Source organism: Mus pahari, chromosome 6 (genome assembly GCF_900095145.1).
Source record: "Mus pahari chromosome 6, PAHARI_EIJ_v1.1, whole genome shotgun sequence".
Classification (NCBI taxonomy): domain Eukaryota; kingdom Metazoa; phylum Chordata; class Mammalia; order Rodentia; family Muridae; genus Mus; species Mus pahari.
Genome location: NC_034595.1, coordinates 60,671,040 through 60,692,576, shown reverse-complemented (window position 1 = coordinate 60,692,576; position 21,537 = coordinate 60,671,040). Strand labels below are relative to the sequence as shown.

The 21,537-nt window shown below is 39.2% G+C and overlaps 1 protein-coding gene across 1 annotated transcript in view; it reads right to left on the bottom strand.

The window, feature by feature from the left end:
- Faf1 (Fas associated factor 1) overlaps positions 1 to 21,537 on the bottom strand; it is a 307,082-nt gene that overhangs the window by 62,437 nt on the left and 223,108 nt on the right. The window contains exons 14-15 of the mRNA XM_021200199.1: positions 20,665 to 20,801; positions 14,481 to 14,569 (exon numbers count right to left, since the gene is read on the bottom strand). Coding sequence (XP_021055858.1) covers positions 14,481 to 14,569; positions 20,665 to 20,801 — 226 coding nt within the window. The remainder of the gene's footprint in view (positions 1 to 14,480; positions 14,570 to 20,664; positions 20,802 to 21,537) is intronic.

Below are 21,537 nucleotides of genomic sequence, written 5' to 3'. Positions count from 1 at the left end.
ATGTGGTGTGTGGCCGTGAAGCGGTTGTAGGAGTCTGACAAGTGCTTTAACCTCTGACAACACAGCAGATCTCCTTGAGTAAAACCATGACAGGAACTACTTATGACCATTGTGACAGTGAGGGATGATTTATGGAAAATAAAATAATCCTTAGAAAGGCAGATACTGAAAGCACTCACAGCTGCATCTGTCAGTAAACCTATGTTCCTAGCTACCTGAGAGGCTGAGGCAGGAGAAATACGAATTTGAAACTAGCCTTGGCACACAGTGATACCTCATCTCTAAAAACAAAGAAACCAAATCAAATACCAAAGGCACAAATTTTGTCCCTTCTTCAAGGTACTTCAGACACCCTTGCTTCAGTTGGAGGTAAAAGTTTGGACTTGAATGTCAAGTAACACACTGCTCAGCTGCTCAGGGTTAAAAGCTCATAAAAACAAAGCTTTAAGATTTTTTTGCTTTGTTGCATGACTGGAGTGTTCGGAATGTTCTGTAACAACTCCTCAAATTCTCAGGGGTGATGGCTAGCTTTAATTGTCAACTTGATACAGTATAAAAATCACCTAGGAAGAGACTCAGGCACTGTCTGCATCAGACTGTCCTACGGGATTGCATGTCTTTTGGGGAAGAGGGGGACGAATGGAGGTAGGAAGACCCATCCACTAACCCCACTATTCCTTAGCAGGGATCCCGAACTAAGTGAGACTAGAGAAAAATGAGGTTAGCATAAGAATTCATTCTTGTTATATAAGCCAGGCTGGTCTCAAATTTGTGGTAGTCCTCTTGCCTATTTTCTGAGTTCTGGGTTATAATGTGTTACTATGCCTACCTTAACATTAGACTGTGGTAGTCCAATCTATTCTTTTGTTTTCCATATTTTTGGTACATTTCTAAGAAATACGGAAGAAATCCAAGGTCATGCAGCTATTATTCCCTTACACATTCCTCGAAGTGGCTTTTCGTTCTTAAACTTCACTCTTGATTCATTCATGTATAGTAAAAGTGAAAACTGGCACTCTGCTTCTTTGGTATCTGGATACCCAGGTTCCCCAGCACCAGCGCTGAGCAGACTGCTCCTTTCCCAGCAAATGACCTGGCATCCTTGGAGATCTGCCTCTCCTGAGGTTTTCAGTTTTTGGTCTCTACTTTCTTCCTTGGGTACATATTGCAAAGTGTAATCAGTCTAACTTAAAGAGTCCCTAATTCTTAGCAGTTTAAGCACTGCTCAAAAGTTTAAGTCCATAATTTCTTGTGAGACTCATGAAAACAAAACACAAGTTATTTCCAAAATAAAATGGCTGAAAGTAGTAAACATTCCTATTCTCCAGATAAAGAATGGTGAGAAAGGGCTGGACCAAACACACACACACACACACACACACACACACACACACACACACACACAGAGAGAGAGAGAGAGAGAGAGAGAGAGAGAGNCACACACACACACACACACACACACACACACAGAGAGAGAGAGAGAGAGAGAGAGAGAGAGAGAGAGAGAGAGAGAGAGAGAGAGAAGGAAAAAACCCAACAAAACAAAAGCCCCACAATAACAACACCCCTCTGCCCTCCACCCCCACCCAACCCTGTAAGGAAAACAGCAAATCCTTCATCTCCATGTCTAGCCAATAGGGCACACATGGCACTGTGTGTGCTTCAAAGGGTTTGAGCAGCTCTGACTCTGGCCTGGCTAGCTACAGCCCACATGGGCTCGCTCTTTCTTTTTTCAATTTTTTATTAGATATTTTCTTCATTTACATTTCAAATGCTATCCTGAAAGTCCTGTATGCCCTCTCCCTACCCTGCTCCCCTACCCACCCACTCCCACTTCTTGGCCCTGGCCTTCCCCTGTACTGGGGAATATAAAGTTTGCAAGACCAAGGGGCCTCTCTTTCCAATGATGGCCGACTAGGCCATCTTCTGCTACCTATGCAGCTAGAGACATGAGCTCTGGGGGTACTGGTTAGTTCATATTGTTGTTCCTCCTATAGGGGTGCAGACCCCTTCAGCTCCTTGGGTACTTTTTCTAGCTCTTCCATTGGGGGCCCTGTGTTCCATCCAATAGTTGACTGTGAGCACCCACTTCTGTGTTTGTCAGGTACTGGCATAGCCTCACAAGAGGCCACTATTTCAGGGTCACATGGATGGGTTCTTTCTTGAGCTGGCTCTGTTTACTGCTTCTAGTGATCCTCCACAAATGTTCCACACACTTGACATTTTTAACTTCCAATATATTGGAACGTTTCCAATAAATATTGCTTCCTCTCTTTAAAAATCACCCTTTCAGGAACTACCTGCAGACATTCCAACTCTGTTGCACAGTGCCCTAGAACTCTTGTATTCCCCATCTCTGTAAGTCCACCACCAGCAAAGGGAAACAAGATCAGCTGTCAGCTTGAGCAGTAGCTGAGCCTAGGAAGCATCACTCCGAGATGCCTGGATGGCTGAATTATGGGAACAATCCTGAGGATGCCCATAAACTCTGGAGCTGTCTCTCAAAGCAAAGCTTTTCAAGTAAATTTGCACCCTTACATCCTTGAGCTTGCTTTGGGTGGATCATGGCCAATGGCTGAGATGCCTTCAAGGGATCTTTGTTATTGTCTGGATGCAACATCCCTGGCATCTTCTCAGAGACACTAATCTTTTTAAACAACCACACCTTCTTTGGCCCCAACTTCAAACATGTTCCTTTTCTAGCCAAATGGCAGTTTTTCAAATCCTTCTGCTTGCTTTCCCTTAGGATTTTCACTATAGATTTGTCTAAAGAAGCAAGTACTACCCATGCCCCATGGATGGAATGCTGAGGAGGCCTGATGCTTCCCTTCAGAGATTAGGTTGGCACCTTTAAACTCAACTTAACATAGTCTTAGACATGGGCAGCATGTATACAGCTCTATCAGAATGTAATAGAAGTGGCCTTTAGTCTAATTCCTCATTCATATTTGTAATCTAATGAGTACACCTTTACTAACTGAATTTCTATCTGTATTCTAGAATTCTGGGCTTATATTATAATCACCCATTAATCTCTACTTACAATGTTCTGGTGTTTCTCAACTACTTCTCTCAACCTCTACAAATTCCTTCTACAACTACTTCTAAAACCATTTGAACCACAAAGCCATCCACAGTTATAGTAACAATCTCCTAGCTCAGCACCACTTTCTGTTAGCCCATCATTGGTGTCGAAAATACCTGAGAAACAACACAATGATGAGAGAAATGTTTTAGGCTTTTATCTTTAATACACAGTTACTTGGCCTTGTTGCTTTTGGGCTGGTGAAAAATAAGGCAGAACACTCTTGTGGGCATGCATAATGGCTCTTCTCATTGCAAACAGGAGGCAAAGAAAGGTAGAGAGGAAAGAGCCAGAGACATGGTATGCATATGATGACCAATGTCCTCCAACAAAGCTGGAACTCCTAAAGACCCATGATTTATGAATTAATCAATGAATTAATCCACTGATAAAGTTACTGATGTAGAGAATTAATGTCTTTAGGGAACCAGGCCTTCAACTCCATGAAACTGTTGGAAGACTTAATATTAAAAGCATAACAAAGTTCACTGGCAGTACCCAGATTTTCATGCACCTTTATCTCAAAGAATTGTTGGAAAATGATTTCTCCTTTGGTATGTGCTAATTTTCCCTGCTCTAACAGTATTTTTTTTAAATATATAATTTCTTTCTTGCTATAAAAATATATTTAACAAAGAGGTAAATCACCGATCTTTCTTTAATATAAAATTTTAATAATTTGTCCTTTAAAAAAGTTTGAACAGAAACATTACTAGTAGTGATAAATACATTATTTCTTTTATACAATCAATTTTCATACATTCACTAGCAATACTGTTGGTATATAATGTTTATATTAGTGGTGAAGTAGTTTGGACTATAATGCAGTGGTTTGTAGTATTTATAAATACTTCTGTGCTTTAATAAGCCATAATTGGGTTATAATCAATTTTGAGTAACAAGGAATCAAACTAATTCAAACAAAAAAAAATCCAAGCTTAACAATAACATGGAAATATGAAAGCTCAGGTGTCAAAACCAACTGTTTCTATGAAATGTGAAATAAGTGTGAATAAAACTGGGTCACAGTAATCATGCCAGTATGGGAATCAGGTAGGTGAACTTCACTCTTCTTCCTGCCTTCCACTACAAAATTTCCAGTCTCATCTCCAGCCCTGTAGCAGAGGACCTGCAATGTCCTTTCCTCCTTCTCTGACTAGACTCCTTGAGGAATCTGTAGATGCTTGTTCCTGTAGAGAGAATCTCTTGTGTACTGTATGTCAATAAAAAAAGTGGATTGGCCAAAATACTGAGGCAGGAAATAGGAAGTGGGAGTTAGAGTAGGGGGAAAGAGACTCTGGGACAGTCAGGTATGGCAAGAGATTCACCCAGAACTCTGAGGAGACACATGAAACTGAGAAGAGGTAACCAGCCATGTGGCACTCATAGAATAAAATAATTGGTTAATTAAGTTCTGAGCTAGTTGGGGAACAAGCCTAAGCTTATGGTCTAGGCATTAATTCATATATAATCAAGTCTCAGAGCTGTTACTTCGGGAGCTGAACTACTGAAGGAAAAGATGGTGTTATACTTTCCTGTTTCCTGGCAACCCTCTCACTCAGCTCCCCCCTTTCTGTCCCATTCCCATCCTTCCAATGAGCCCCTATACCTACAAACATGTTCTGCTCTGTGCTTACAATGGCTAGCACCTGGCAAAGACCCCAAAGTACTCCCCACTGGGCAACCCACACCCACCACACTCTAAGATCCACAGAGGTCAGCAGAAACTAAGGAATAGAGCACTCACCCTATAGAAAAAGAACCATAACAAAACCTAGAATTACAATCAGCATAAACCTAGATGACTTGATGCCAGCATAAAAACACAATCATTAACAGCCAGGATAATACCCCTCCATAAGAATCCAGCATCACAGGCTGGTGAGCACCGACTGTTCTTCCAGAGGTCCTGACTTCAAATCTCAGCAACCACATGGTGGCTCACAACCATCTGACTCCCTCTTCTGGAGTGTCTGAAGACAGCTACAGTGTACTTATATATAACAAATCAATCAATCAATCAATCTTAAAAAAACTTCCAGTCACACTACTACAGTAGGCCCTGAAAAATATAACATAGCTCAAGCATGAGACAAGAACTTTAAAATAGCTATTATAAATATGTTCAAGTACCTTAAACGATATAAATTTAGTAATGGAGTCTATGAAAACACAAACAAACTGCAGGATGGGAGAGTAAGAGACCTTGAAACATGCTCAGTCCTGAGTGGGATGTATCCATCAAATTCCTTGCCTCAGGGTTCAGGGACCTCTGAGGAATAAGAGACGGAAGTGGGGATGGAAGACACCAATGAAACAAGGCTTTCTACACACATCAGGACTGATGCACATGAACTTAGAGACTATGCTTGGCTGCAGAGGGCCTGAACAGATCTAAGACAAGTGGGGGGGTCTCAGTACTGAAAGGGTAAGTAGACACAAGCCTCCATTCCTAATTTAGAAGCTACCTTTAATTGATAACTACTGGCAAAAGAAAAATTAGTTTTCTTCAATGGGTCTTACTGGGTGTACAAACCATGGGCAGGCCCCATGCCCAGCAGTAGATGACCAACACAAAACAAACTCAGTGGTATTTCTGACGCATTTTTGTCCCAGAATGTTTTACCTGGGCATTTAAAAACAAAGAAACTGCCAGGCATGGTCGCACACGCCTTTAATCCCAGCACTTGGGAGGCAGAGGCAGGCTGATTTCTGAGTTCCAGGCCAGCCTGGTCTACAGAGTGAGTTCCAGGACAGCCAAGGCTACACAGAGAAACCCTGTCTCGAAAAAACCAACCAACCAACCAAAAAAACCAAAAAACAAACAAACAAAAAAACAAAGAAACAAACCCATGCTTATCTTATAGATCTTTTGGTTACATATTGTGGCTTTCAATTTTGGTTTTATGCGCTCTCTCTCTCTCTCTCTCTCTCTCTCTCTCTCTCTCTCTCTCTCTCTCTCTGTGTGTGTGTGTGAGTGTGAGTGTGTGTGTCTCAGTGTCTGGTTGAGTTTCTTGTGCTTTTTCTTTGGCTCTTTTTTACCCCTACTGTTTGTTTTGGCCCATTCTAGATTAACTGTTTTTATTTGATATTATTATTGTTGCTGTTGTTATGTGTTTGTATTCTACTGAGATAAAGAATGGGTATGGATTTGGATGGGTAGGGAAGTGAGGAGAATCTGGGAAAACCTGGGAAGTGGAAACCATAATCAGAATATATAGTACGGTAAACAAACAAACAAACAACTATTTTCAAATATACAACAATCAAACAAACCAAATTAACTCATATTGACTAGAGAGATGGTTCCTAATTTAAGATGCTTGCTATATAAACCTGAGTCTAGGTCCTCAGGACTCACAATGAATCTGGGAACTATAAAGAGAATATCTTATGTATTGTATGGATGCATCACCTACTAATTAAACAAAAAAACCAAACCTACGGCCTATAGGAAAGGGCAAAATAGAAGGTGAAACATCTGGGATGCAGAAAGAACTTTGTGATAGAGCCAGGTGTGGAATATTCACCCAGGAAAATGTGATGAGATTGCTGCATGGTACCTAAGCACAGGTAACTAGCCAATGGCAGAATATAGGTTAAAATATTTGGGTTATTTTCCTTATCATCTGGTCAGAGAAGAGCCTAGCTATAAGGTTAAGGTATTTGTAAATACATTTTGAGTGTGAGTCTTATTTCTGAGAGCATGGGGCTGGGAAGAAGAAGCAGACTAAGCCCTGCTCTAGCACACCCATCTTTAACCCCTTTGTTCCTACAGGAAAGCTGGACGCAGAGAGAGGGATATTCTCAGAAGTCCACAGGCATGTTAGTTAGCCTGGTATCCAGGAAGATGAGATGAGAGACCTTGTGTCAAATTAGACGGAAGGTGAGGAGGACCAATGCCCAGGTTGTTTTGACTTCCAAACATATACTATAGCAAATGTCAACCTACAGTTACACAAACACAAAACAGATAGCAAAACTAACTTAAGAGTTTATTCAAATATGAAAGAATCTTGGTAGATAGTTATATACTCTAGGAATCTTCGCCTTAGGGATCAGAGCTAATCTGGGTAGACAATAGGTCACACTTGCTCCACTTTCCTTGGAGCTTGTACTAAGAGCTTTTCCTGTGTGCCTTCATGTCAAGCTTCCTATTTAGCATGTATGGTTCATCTAGTTAGATGATTCCTAGGCTTCATCTACCTAACAAGTTGGAATTTATTGGCATCTCTGGGTTTTAGTCATAGTGTACTTTGCTTACATCTGTGTTCTTAGTGCCTGACTACAATACACTTCTGAAATGAATTTACAGACCAAGATGGGAGAAGTCATCACCGTCTATGATACAAACCTAATAATGGAGGGGGGAACCCTGGCTCAATAATGTTTCCTTAGCAGAAAGCAACTAGGTACAGAAAAGTATCTATGGTGTACTCGCCTATCCATTAAGTGCTATAACCATTATTAGAGTCAGCATGATTATCCCGTTCTCTTTAGTTACTAGGGGAAATTAACTGTCTCCTGTAGTTGCATTAGAATTCTACATAGAGCAGAGTAACCTTGAAATCACAATCCTCTTGCTTCCTTATTTGGAGTACTGTGATTGTAGATGCCATCACGCGTGATTTGAATGAAATTGTGATGTTTAAAAGTATCACATTTTTGCCGGGTATGGCATTATATGACTATTATCCCAACACTTAGGAGGTTTAAGTAGAATCAGGCATGTGAAACCAGCCCAGATGAATGAAATCAAATCAAACCATAACACAGTAACTGAAACCAGACAATCTCTCTTTGTCTGCCTGCCTGCCTGCCTGTCTGTCTGTCTGTCTCTCTCTCACACACATTTATATATAAGTATATCATTAAAAAACTCTACCAGAGATGGCCAGATGCTATGAGAATGAATAGAAATCTGCAACTGACAGGGGTGGGGAGGTCAAGGGTAATCTCCAGAAGACAAGAGACCTGGGATAAGGGAGGCGCCTAAGAATCAATGGGGGTGGTCTTAGCTGTGACTCACAGCATTGGGCATATGTAACATGAAGAGGCCACCTCCTATAGCCAGACAGGAACCCCATTGGGGCAATAGGGACACTAACCCACCCAAAAAACTTTCAGCCCCAAATTATCCTGTCTACAAGAAATGCAGGGATAAAGATGAAGCAGAGACTGAGGGAATGGCCAACCAATAACTGGCCCAACTTGAGACCCATTCTACGAGCAAGCACCAATCCCTGACATCATTAATGACACTCTGATAAGCTTGCAGACAGGAGCCTCTGAGAGGCTCCACCCAGCAGATGACTCCAATAGCCACAAGCAAAAAGTGGGTGGAGCTTGGGGACTCTTAGGGACTCTTATGGAACAGGACTCTGAAGGGGATGGGAACACCACAGGATGACCAACAGAGTCAACTAACCTAGACCCTTGGGACTCTCAGAGACTGAACCACCAACCAAATAGCATACAAGGTCTGGGCCTAGGCCTCCCTGCACACATGTAGCAGATGTGCAGCTTAGTCTTCATGTGGGTCCTGAACAACTGCAACAGGGGCGAATCCAAAAGCTGTTGCCTGTTTGTGGGATATGTTCTTCTAGCTGGACTGCCTGGTCTTGCCTCAGTGGGTGAGGATACCCTTAGCCTCAAAGATTGATGGGCCAAGGTGGGGGGATACCAAGGTGGGTCCCCACCTTCTCAGAGGAGAAGGGGAGCAGGCAAAGGATTGTGGGGTGGGGTGTCTGGGAGGGAGGGACGTGAAAGACGAATAAGTGAATAAGTAAAAAACCAAACCCAACAAAACCTCTCATATCAGAACTACTGAGTAGTTTTCCTAGCCTTAGGACGTACTATGTGAGTGTATGTAGTCTTAAAACTTAAGAATAAGGTATCTTTTAAGGCATGGTTTGTTAAGTGTTGCTTTGTTTTTTGCATTAGAGAGATTGCTTTGATCTTTGTAGGTCTTAACGATGGCGGATTTCTGCTTTAAGAATCTGGCACATGGGATAAGAGCACCCGACTGCTCTTCCGAAGGTCCAGAGTTCAAATCCCAGCAACCACATGGTGGCTCATAACCATCCGTAACAAGATCTGACGCCCTCTTCTGGAGTGTTTGAAGATAGCTACAGTGTACATATAATAAATAAATAAATCTAAAAAAAAAAAAAAAAGAATCTGGCACATGGGTTAGAATCTGTATCTGTATTGTTAACTCTGCAAAACATTATGGAGTGTAACAATAGTGAGATTTTAAGCAGAAGAAAACAATTTTTAAAAAACACATTTCATATATCAAACCACAAATTTAACAAGTTCTTTTGGCAACAATAAAAAATAACAACATCTACCAAAAGTAATAAACATACCCTTTCTGTGCTATAAAAGGTTTTATTTTTGTGAGTCAAGAGTCCTATATGTGGCACAGACTGGCCTCAAACTTGTAGCCTTTTGCCTCAGCATCATGAACACACAATTACAGGCATGCAGTCACTATGCCATGCATATCAGTGCTGTTGCTAAATACCAAGCAAAATTTTCCAAAAATATATCTATACAATATTATGTGGTCCATTTGATCCAGGTTCCACTAACAGAGGGAGAGGGAGAGGGAGAGGGAGAGGGAGAAAAGAAAAAAAGAAATGAAAAGAAACAGTCTACCTGGCTTTGAACTTGCAAAGCCTATATATCCCAAATTCAAGGGTTAAGGCATGAGCAATTATACTTGGCCATGAAAGTACAGTGCAAGGAAATTCAGGCCAAGCAAGTTATCCTTTATATCTATTCATTGACTTAATTATAAATTTAACACAGTTTTACTTGTAAATATTTCAAAAGGCAAGATCACAGACACAAACAACACTATTTCCTGGGTGCCAGAGAGATGGCTCAGTGCTTAAGGGCACTGATTCCTCTTCCAGAGGACCTGGGTTCAAATCCCAGCACCCATATGGCAACTCAGAACTGTCTGTAACGCCAAGATCTGACACTCTCGCACAGACATCCATGCAGACATAACACCAATGTACATAAAATAAAGGTCAATAAATAAAACCATATGATCTTCACAGTTCTGACAAAATACATAAATGTAGAGGAAGCTTTTGTAGTGGTCTGAATGAAAATGGCCCCCATAGACTCACAGGGAGAAGAACCATTGGACGTGTGGTCTTATTGGAGGAAGTGTATCACTGGTGTGAGCTTTGAGGTATCACTTGCTCAAACCAGGCCCAGTGTTTCATCCTGTCTTCCTGCTGCCTGCTGATGTAGATGTAGAACTCTTAGTTAGCTGAACAGCACCATGTTTGCTTGCACACAGCCATGTGTCTAGTGGTGACAATAAAAGACTAAATCTCATCCTGCCCCAATTAAATGTTTTCTTTATAACTGTTACTATTGTCATGGTGCCTCTTCATAGCAACAAATCCCAACTAAGATACTTTGCTTGATAATTGTATTTATGACCAGTGTAATAATATTCATGAAGGCACAAAAATTAAAGAAATCTTTCTCTTTTTATAGTTAAATTTCAATTATAGGGGCCTTGGATTTTTCATGTGACCTTCATGTCAAATTTTGTGTCAATATTAACTGAATTAATGTCAATTTCTTTATGAATGAACTACAAGACTCACAAATTAAGATGAAAAAATGTGCATTCATATTATTTATTATACAGCATAATCTGTAAATCTGATACTAATGAGATTTAAATGGCTGAGGAATGTGTTTAGTAAATTACTGCCAATCAGGATAAATGTAATCTTGAATGGCAACACACCTATTATTAAATTCCTAACTAAATACAGTGCTTCATTATTTCAGAATGTCACTATCAATTTATAGAGTAACACATAAACATCTTTCTACCATATACATGGCTGTCTTTCCTTCAAAGTAACCAGCAACTGACTAAATAGAAACATTACAATCTGACTATCTTCTTGGAAGTAAAAGAAACCCAGTAAACATTAAAGAACTAAACTTGTGCCTGAAGATGGAGCTCATTTGGTATAGCACACGTGTAGCATACATTAAGTGCTAGGTTTGATCTTGAGCACTATATAAAAATCAGGCACAGTGATGCATACCTATAATACAGCAATTGGGATATGGGGGAGAAGTAATGCAAGTTCTGGGTCATCTTTGGTTTGCCTGAGATATATGGGACCCTGTCTCAGAGGGAGCCTGAGATACATGATACCCTGTCTCTATGGAAACCTGAGATCCATTGGAGGGTGGGGAATCTGTCTCATAAAACAAAATAGGAGAGAGTAAAAGTAATCATAACACTCTATACCTGTTATTGTAGGTACCTTATGTTTATATCACATAATCAAACACTGCCTTTTCAAGTTAACTTATTTCATGAAAATTCTTCCAAATATTCACATATGTAATCAACTAAAAAACATTTATTGAGTACTGAATTTTTCCTAGGTATAAGGAGATGAAATTAGAAACATGAGTAAAAGATGACCACTATTATAAAAGCAAACAGACAAAGAACATAACTGGGCCCAGGAAGTGGTGCACAACTTTAATCCCAGTATTAGAGGGAGAAACAGGGAGATTTCTGTGAGTTCTAGGTCAGCTTGGTCTACAATGTGAGTTCCACAAAACCAAACCTACAAAAGTAAACACCATTTCAAAACAAGCAAACACTCAAACAAAACAGAACCAATTACCTCCCCATCCCAAACCAAAGCAAAAAAATCAAACAAAAACCCCTCTTAATTGAATGGAAGATACAGGTACATAAAGCAAAACACACTAGTAGAGTCATATATTGCCTACAGTTTCACATTGGCAATAATGAAAGAGTACTCTACTGAAGACACGTTGGATACCTAGGAATTTTATTATTGCTTAGAATTACTTTCTCCTTTTGCTATTCTACAGAAAATTTTAAAAATTAAAACCCAGACACTATTACATATGCCAGAAAGATTTTGGTGACAGGACCCTGACATAGCGCTCTCTTGTGAGTCTATGCCAATGCCTGGCAAATACAGAAGTGGTTGCTCATAGTGGATGGAACACAGGGCCCTGAATGGAGGAGCTAGAGAAAGTACTCAAGGAGCTAAAGGGGTCTGTAACCCTATAGGAGGAACAACAATATGAACTAACTAGTACCCCCCAGAGCTGTGTCTCTAGTTGCATATGTAGCAGAGGATGGCCTAGTTGGCCATCAATGGGAGGAGAGGCCCGTACAGGGGAATGCCAGGGCCAAGAAGCGGGAGTGGGTGGGTTGGGGAGCAGGGCGGGGGTAGGTTATAGGGGGCTTTGGGGATAGCATTTGAAATGTAAATGAAGAAAATATCTAATAAAAAAAATAAAAAAATTTAAAAAATTAAAGCATAAGTTTACCAAAATATCCAAAGGCTTAGCATTTCAAATTAACATATGCTAATATCTGCTTCACACACTTTTATTCAAGAATTATTTTCATAATCCAGAAATTTCTTAATTGATCTAATATTAATGATTAAGGGATTATTAAGAGCTACCAGCTAGATGACCCTGGGTAAACTGAGTTAACTTTGACCTTTAGTTTTCGCACATCTGAACCTAAATTGTACTATCTTATATTATTTGACCCTCCATATCCATGATCTACACAGCTTTTGGTTGGATTGGAGCCATCTAGAGCCAGAGTTCTCAACCTCCCTAATGCTATGATCCTTTAATACAGTTCCTCATGATGTGGTGACCCCAACCATAAAATTATTTTGTTGTTACTTCATAGCTGTAATTATGCTACTATTATGAATCATAATATAAATATCTGTGTTTTCCAATGAATTTAGATCACCACTGTGAACGGGTTGGCTCCCAAATGGATTACAACTTGTAGATTGAGAACTGCTGACCCTCTAGTACCATGAAGAGGCCATAATAATGAAGGAAAATGAAGCTATTCTTTTATGTACTCTATATTAAATACTAAAGTTGGCAAAATCTTTATCAAAATCAGTCCTCAGCTCAGTGCCTCCTACTAAGTCTGCACAAAATAGAATGAATGTTGCAGGATACTTCATCATGCTGTGAACCCAGAGATTGTGTTATTTACTGAGAAAAGAAAACAAAAAACAAAACAACTGTTTCTAGTTGTGGTGTGGCTTAGCCCTTATCAAAACCTTTAATCCCAAAGGATAAAAATAAAGTTAGTTTGTAGAAGGACACACCCATGTTTGAAAGTGATAACTGAGTGGCAGACGAAGTGATGAATCAGAGAAAGATTTGACAGAATAGGATATGCCAACTCTCAGGAGAAGAGAAGGGAAAGGGAAGCTACGTCAGAGAGCAGAGCAAAGAGAAAGAAGACAGAGAACATGCTAGACATAAGTGAAGACAGTATGAGCAAGGGAATGAGAAGGAGCCAGAAGATCTGAAGAGTTAGTTTGGAGCCAAGTAGAGCAAAAAGTTAGTGGCTAAGAGAGAAGTCAGATTGAATCAGTCAGCTTGGATAGGAGTTTGAGCCAGAACAGCTAAGTTGAACCAGCCAGCCAGAGTTCAGAAAGAACTAGAAAGGATATGCATATTCAGCAGTAAGTCTCAGAGGCTGAAAACATTCTAGGCTTAGATAAGATCATACACTGGCTAGAAGCTTTCAGGACTAGGCCTAGGTTAGAAGACAGGGGCAGTTAGCCTCTGAAATAACAAGACAATAGGAGAATAAAAATACTTTTACAGATAAATTGTATATAGTTGCTGAGTGGTGATAATGCATGCCTTTAATACCAGTACTTGTGGGGTAGAGGCAGGTGCATCTCCACGTATGAGGCCAGCATGGTCTACAAAGTGAGTTCCAGGATAGTCAGGGCTATACAGATAAACCCTGTCTTAAAAAAACAAAACCAAGGGCTGGTGAGATGGCTTAGTGGTTAAGAGCACTAACTGCTCTTCCAGAGGTCCTGAGTTCAATTCCCAGCAACCACACGGTACCCCCCCCAACCATCTGTAATGGGATCTGATGCCCTCTTCTGGTGTGTCTGAAGATAGTGACTGTACTCATATATATAAACTAAACTTAAAAAAAAAAAAAAAGAAAAAAACACAAACAACAGCAACACAACTTTATATGGAAGCAGAAATTCCTGAACTAAATCTGTAAACTAGCTAGTGAATTATTTTCCTACATAATGAACTATCTAGCACCCAAAATTTACTAAAATGTAAACAATCCATAAATTTAAATAAACCTTTAGAACCTTTTGAGTCGTGGCAAGAAAAGACCAAAAAGAAACATGCCTGGCATTAAAGTACCTTGACAAATCTATAATAGTATCTTTACCATCCTTACCTATTAGTCACGAAACAGTCACTCATCACCATTGGCAGATCATCTCATCAACCTCCTATGGAAATTCCACCTCACTTCTTGTCTTACCTCATCCTTTATGTCTTCCTGTTGTTGAGCTGAGAAAATCTCCATTGCAGCCATGAGTCTCATCATTAACTCGTCCACTGTTGTATTACCTAGTGAGACATAAGAGATTCCAAGCTCTATATAGAATTTTACATAGCTTTAAGTTATTATAATTATTATAAATGAAAGAACGTTTTTAGTAAAGAATTAACAGCACTAAAATTATAGACAGGGGGGCTGGTGAGAGGCTCAGCGGGTAAGAGCACCCAACTGCTCTTCCGAAGGTCCTGAGTTCAAATCCCAGCAACCACATGGTGGCTCACAACCATCGGCAAGGAGATCTGACTCCCTCTTCTGTAGTGTCCGAAGACAGCTACAGTGTACTTAGATATGATAAATAAATAAATCTCTAAAAAGAAAAACAACAACAAAAAAAAAACGTTTAAAAAATTATAGACAGGAAAGCTAGTATTTAAAGTACTTTCAATGAAATGTTTCATATGTTCAGTAAGTAACAATGGTAGTTGAAATTTTAGAAAAATCAGATCTGGAGCAACTTCAATTAACAATTTTTAGCACAAGAAAGAAGAATGTCCAAGTAATGAGGTTCAAAAGTCCTTTCAGTTTATATAAACAATAGTGTTAATAACACTAGCAACAGCTACCAATTGTTTGCATGTCTGTGATTATGCTAAATTAATGTTTTCATCTCATCTGATCTGTACAGCTACATGAAGAAGTAATTATACTCTAGATTTTCAAGAGAAGGAAAAATATCTTTAAAGGGTTCAAGAAATGCACCCAACAAAGATCAAGCCAGTAATCACAGGGTCAGGACTTAAAAGCAGGTGAGGCTAATTCAGGAGCCAGCACTTCCTCTGATGCCTGCACCCCGACTCCAGCCAATGTGGAGTTTGAGACTGACATGCTAGACAACCACTTTACCACTAAGCTACCTAAAAAGCCACACCCTACCCCCACCAGCCATTTTCTATACTTGGAATCATTGCTGAAATTTCTCTAGTAATACAAACAGGAACTGAATATTTGAAAAAAAAACAAAAACAAAAACAAAACTATTTCCCTCAATGAATATTTTCCCTTTAAGATTTCAAATGAATGTCTAGACTATGATCTTTATGAAGAGGAGTTTAAAGATGCTTGGTTTTTCCTTAACCTTATTTTACTCCCTAAATTTAAAAAAATGGCAATGTGTATAAATAACATTTCCTAAATGCATATAATTTTGCTTGGGATGGCTTACAAAAGAGAAACTCACCAGGTTACATGAGGGAGCTCTCTTTCCTTTCAAATCTACTGGAAGAAAGAGAGAGATTCTCCAGGGCCTGTGATGTCATCATGCCACATTAATGAAATGACATCAGGATGATAAAGAGCAAGCATCCTTGATAGTCTTTTCTAGCACAGAACATGGCTAATGTGATTTTTCAATGACCTTTCTCCAAATTTCCTTCTTGATTATTGGCAACATGGGGTTAGGGATCTCCAGTTTGTTCATAGCACTACTATTCTCTCAAATAAGTATGGGCCACACACTATCTGGGCACTAAGAAAACAGAATTGGCCTTGTACTAAGAGTTGAAATAAAAATTTTGCTACTCACAAGGTATTTAATCTAGTTTCTAGAAATTGTCTAGCTCACCACAAGGGTTCCATAAGTATGTGTTTAGTAAGAAAATGAATGAGGAGCTAGAATGACAGCTCAGTGGTTAAAAGCACGTGGTGGTTTGAATAGGTATAGCCCCATAGAAACAGTGTTTGAATGCTTAGCCTATAGGGAATAACACCATTAGGAGAAGTGTGTCAAGAAGAGTATAGATCTCCTATACTCAAGGTATACCCAATGTAGTACAGAATCTCCTTCTTCTACCTGTAAATCAAGATGTAGAACTCTCAGCTTCTCCAGCACTATGTATGTCTGTACACTGTCATGATTCCTGCCATGATGGTAATAGACTAAACCTCTGAGACTGTAAGCCACTCCAATTAAATGTTTTCCTTTATAAGAGTTGCAGTGGTCACAATGTCTCTTCACAGTAATGAAACCCTAACTAAGTAAGACACAACACTTGCTGTTCTCCAAGATGACCTAGGTTTGCTTTTCAGAACCCACAAGGCAGCTAACAACCACCTGTAGCTATAGGTTTAGTGGACTCTGCCACCTTTTTCCAGTATCTAAGGACACCAGGGACACAGGTGATGCACAAACACATATGCAGGCAAAACACTCATACACATGAAATGCGAGTTTTTTAAAAAATGAATGAAAACAAAAACAGAGTAGATTGTAACTAGGAATTAATTTTCTTGTTCTCAAAAGGAAGGTGACACTCCTCTATACAGTTCTTTGAAGTAGCAGGGATAATATTATCATGTGCCTGGTACACAGACACAATCATTGGCAGTTATTACTAACAGGTATGACAGATGGCAAAAAGAAGGTTCTGAACACTTTACGGCATGTACTTGTGGTAGTTTGAATGAGAACTGTCTGCACAGGATCCTGAGTTTGAATACTTGGTCCCAGCTAGTGATGATGAATAGGGAGGTAATAGAACGTTTAGGATATAGAACCTAGATAAAGAAAGTATGTAACTGAGGGCATGCTTTGAGAGTTTATAACCTTGCCCCACTTCCAGTTTGTTTTGTTTCACGTGTTGCAAAAATATTATTAGCCAGCTTGCTACTCTGAATGCCTAGACTTCCCCTCTGGAACTACAGAACAAAATGTTCAAATTATAAATGGGAAAATACTATAGTTATATGAATGCTAAGGGGGAAGACCCACTGCTAAACTGAGCTTGTAGGTACTTCATACCTCAGTCCTCAATGGTCAGAGACAGAAAAAGGAACCAGTTAATGTAGTTTAGGCAAAACTGACAAAATATAGTGTCAGTTTCCAAACTTTGTCTCAGGACCTTTTTGTGGTCTTAAAAAAATCCACTAGAATTCTCAAAATAACCTTAGTTTATGTGGTTTATAGCTATTCTATTGCTGTAGCATAATATAATTAATAAATAATATAATATAATTCTGTTGCTCAAAGAAACTTGAGTTTCTTTTGGCTTATGGTTTTAGTCAGATAGAGCCCATTGTGGCAGGAAAGCATGGCATGGTGACAGGGGTGGGAAGGCACAGTGTAGAGGCAGAGAAGGAAGCTGGCTGGTCACATTAATCATACAAGAAGTAAAGAGCTAACCAGCGGCATACCTCCTCAAGCACTATCAGCAACTGTACACCAAAGTCAAAGACTTGAACCTATAAAGGGGATTTCTCCTTCAAACCATCACAGCCACTGACACTTACTTTATATAGAAACTCCATAAAAAAAGGGCAAGCAAAAATGTCTTAGTGGGTAAAGGTGCTGGCACCAAACCTGATAACCTGGGTTTGGACCACAGAATCTACCTACATAGTGAAGATGAGAACACACACATGACAAATAAATGTAATACAACATTTTTAAAAATTAAAATGAAAATATTTACAACATATGTATCAATTCATTCTAAAGTTAACACTGTCATCATAACCTAATGTAATGTTTTATTTTTGTTAACAAAATTTACTCCAGAAGAAAAAGGTGACAAAAGTGGCCCAGTTGTAACATTCTCACATATTTCTTTCTGCACTATCTGGCTCAACAAAAAACAATTATAGCTTTATATCTATTTCTATATTAAACTTGTGAAAATAGGCTATGCTGGTTGAAATTTATGAAGAATATGTGGCCTTCTGCATATATGTAATCAGAAAAGAAACATTTTAATAAGTATTTCTAGTTATATTTCTTTGATACTATATTCAGTTTGATAAGAAGTTTCTTCAAATTAGCAGCATGGAGAATTTAAAAATATCAAAACATATACTTTCCTACTATGTAACACTAGAATTCTTTTCCCTTTCCCCTCAAAACTCCATGGCTTCTCTTTATTGTTCAGGCTGACCTTGAACTCTTGACCTTCCTGCCTCACTCACTAGAGTAAATGAGACTACAAGTGCATCCTACAGTACCCAGGTCCACTATCTCTGAACTGATCTTTTTTTCTATGCACAACTTCATTCCATTAAGCATTGATGCCTTTAGAAAACATTACTCCCAGCTGGGCGTGGTGGCACACGCCTTTAATCCCAGCACTCGGGAGGCAAAGGCAGGCGGATTTCTGAGTTCGAGGCCAGCCTGGTCTACAAAGTGAGTTCCAGGACAGCCAGGGCTACACAGAGAAACCCTGTCTCGAAAAACAAACAAACAAAAAAAGAAAACATTACTTCACTGACTTATGCATTTCTTCTGAATGTTGATGCACTATATATGACATTTAAAAAAAAAAATCACATTTGTTAAATGTTGGCATTTTATCTAGGCTTTGCCCCACAGTTACCTGGCAAAAGCCAGGTGTGCCTGACTCACTATAAAACGGGCTAGCTGCTTGCCCGCTCCTCACTCTCTTGGGTTCTTACTCTTGCTCTCTCCTCTAGCTCCTGCTCCCTTACCCTCTTCTCACTCCCTTCCCCTATCTCTCTCCATGTGCTCATGGCTGGCCTCTATTCCTCTTTTCCTGCTCTCTCTCTTCCTTTCTCTGTCTCTACTACCCTCTCAACTCCCCTCCCCATGCCCTGAATAAACTCTATTCTATACTATAGTCATCATGTGGCTGGTCCCTAGGGGGAAGGGATGCCTCAGCATGAGCCCACAGAGGCACCCTCGTCCCCCACAGGATACCAACAAACATATTTCCAGGATTAATATCACTGTTAATGTCATCAAAAATTATTTATGCTGTTAGTCTTCCAGTGGGGGATATAAAATTTTTATTAAAAACTCAAATGTTATCATTATTACTTGAAAGTGACAGAATTACTTTTGTTTTGAAGAAAATGTTTCCCAAATGTCCTGTCTATATAAGCTTAATTTGTCTGTCAGGCTGTAAAAATTACTTCAGGGAAGGCAGGGAGAAGCAACTAGTGTAGCTCATGAAACCCCACATGTGCTTCTCTTTGAGACAACTAGAATATATTGGTTCACATCACCTAACAAAAGGGCTAAATTAAAAAAAAAAAAAAAAGCCAAAGCCCTGTTTGCTTCTTTGAGCATCATCCTCTTAGATGGCCTTTTCCTTTTACAGTTGTGAGTGAGTGGCAGTGGTGGATATTACTAATCCACTACGATTTATGTCAAGAGGCTTGACTTCCTGTGTGCAAAGTGAAATAAAACCTAAAATAATTGTGATCGTGCAGGTTTCCAGAGACAGAGCTTCTGGAGCCTATGGCCTATGCTTTGCAAGACGAAAGCTCACAGTGTTGCCTGTGATGAGGAAAACAACAACAAAACTGTCTTCACTTTCTCCTCACCCCTTGGGAACCAGATCCCTCAGCTGGTCTTTAAAAGACTGCCTAGGAAACCATGCTCTGCACAGTTAGAGAAAACAAAACACCTGAGCTTTTGTTTTGCCTAGGCTTTACAGGCACTGGAATGCACAAATCCCCTCCCCATTACACTTAAATGGGGCCAAATGAAGTACCCCAGACCCAAGCATCAGCTTGGAGCACTTGAAAACTCTTTCCTGGTGGCACTGAGTGGGCCAACTATTTTTATTTAAGCTTTCCCATGGACACTGCAGTGCTGTGCCCTAGCTTTTGGGTGCATTAGTAACAGCAAAAAAACCACTTGTTCATTCATTCCTCCTTCTTTTTTTTTTTAAAGAAAGAATGTAAAGTATGGTTAAATTTCCAGGAAAATGTAAATTATGGTTAAATCCACAGGAATCCCACAGCTTTTTGCCTCAGGGGTGTATCTCAGGCAGAAGTCACACAAATAAGGAGGAACAACTGACACGTGAAAAATTCAATTTGCAATGTATAGTCACTGGATTTTCTAGATAATTAAAGATAAGCAATTCTTTCAACTAATCAATATTACAGCTAAAAATCAACAGAAATAAATGCCACATCTGACAAATGATTATAACCTAACTGCTAGATTTAGGGAATTAACCATTTGTGAACATAACTTCACTGTCCTATGACTGAGGAACTATGCAATTTTATTGGGTGCTAGACTTTTAACACCATATTCATTTTTCATAGTACATATGCTTTAAAAGATGTTCTTTAGGATATTTTATATTTTAATGGAAAAATGGTAAAGTTATCAATAACATTGCCATTGTGACATATACTTTACCTTGTATCACATTTAACACTTCATTAGATGATCGCTTTCCCATGATAATCAGGAAAAGTGGAAACTGATCTGTCTTTTGAGTCCGAATGGTTTGTGCAATAACGCTGCCAAAGTGTCTATTGCACATTGTCAGAAATCTAAAATAAAGCAAAATCCAAAATAAATTTCAAACAAATTTATTAGATCTGAGATGCCATTACTAAAGATTAGATAGCCTAACTTTCAGTATGGAAAATTATACTTGGTTGAATTTTCAACTAAATCTTTAATGGTTATCATATAGAAAAGAAGGAAGCATAGCCAAAATGCTGTCGGGGGCTGACGGCACAGGATTCTTAAGGCTCAAATATTGCAAGATGTACTACTTTTTAAACTATGAGAAAACCAAAGAATGTCCAGGAGAGAATTCCTTAACTAGGATAAATGACAGAGTGTGGTATAAAGGAAGCTGACTAGCATCATTCTAAAAATAGATTTAGCAACATTCCCCTAAGTCCTTAGAATCAAGATCTACATGGAAGCACTGTGTTTCCTCTAGAAGTAGTGGTCGTCTAGTTTTGTATTTAGTATGGAATAAAAGCAATTCTAAGCTTTTGGCCAAAAAAGCTCAGAGATATTAGCATACTGAAGTCTAGCATTAGTATTCTTAACACGATCTGGAATAAATGAAAAAACTGATAAAGCTTTTCTCTTCTATTAGAGGACTGTTTGAAATTAGCATTTCTTTCAAGAGAAAAGGGTAGCTTATGATATGTTTTCAGATCTGATGGTAAAAAGTAAATGTCATAATAATAATGAATTATGAAAGACCAAATGCAAATATAGAATGCTTTAATAAGATCCAATTTAATAAAGTCTGTAAAAATAATGGAC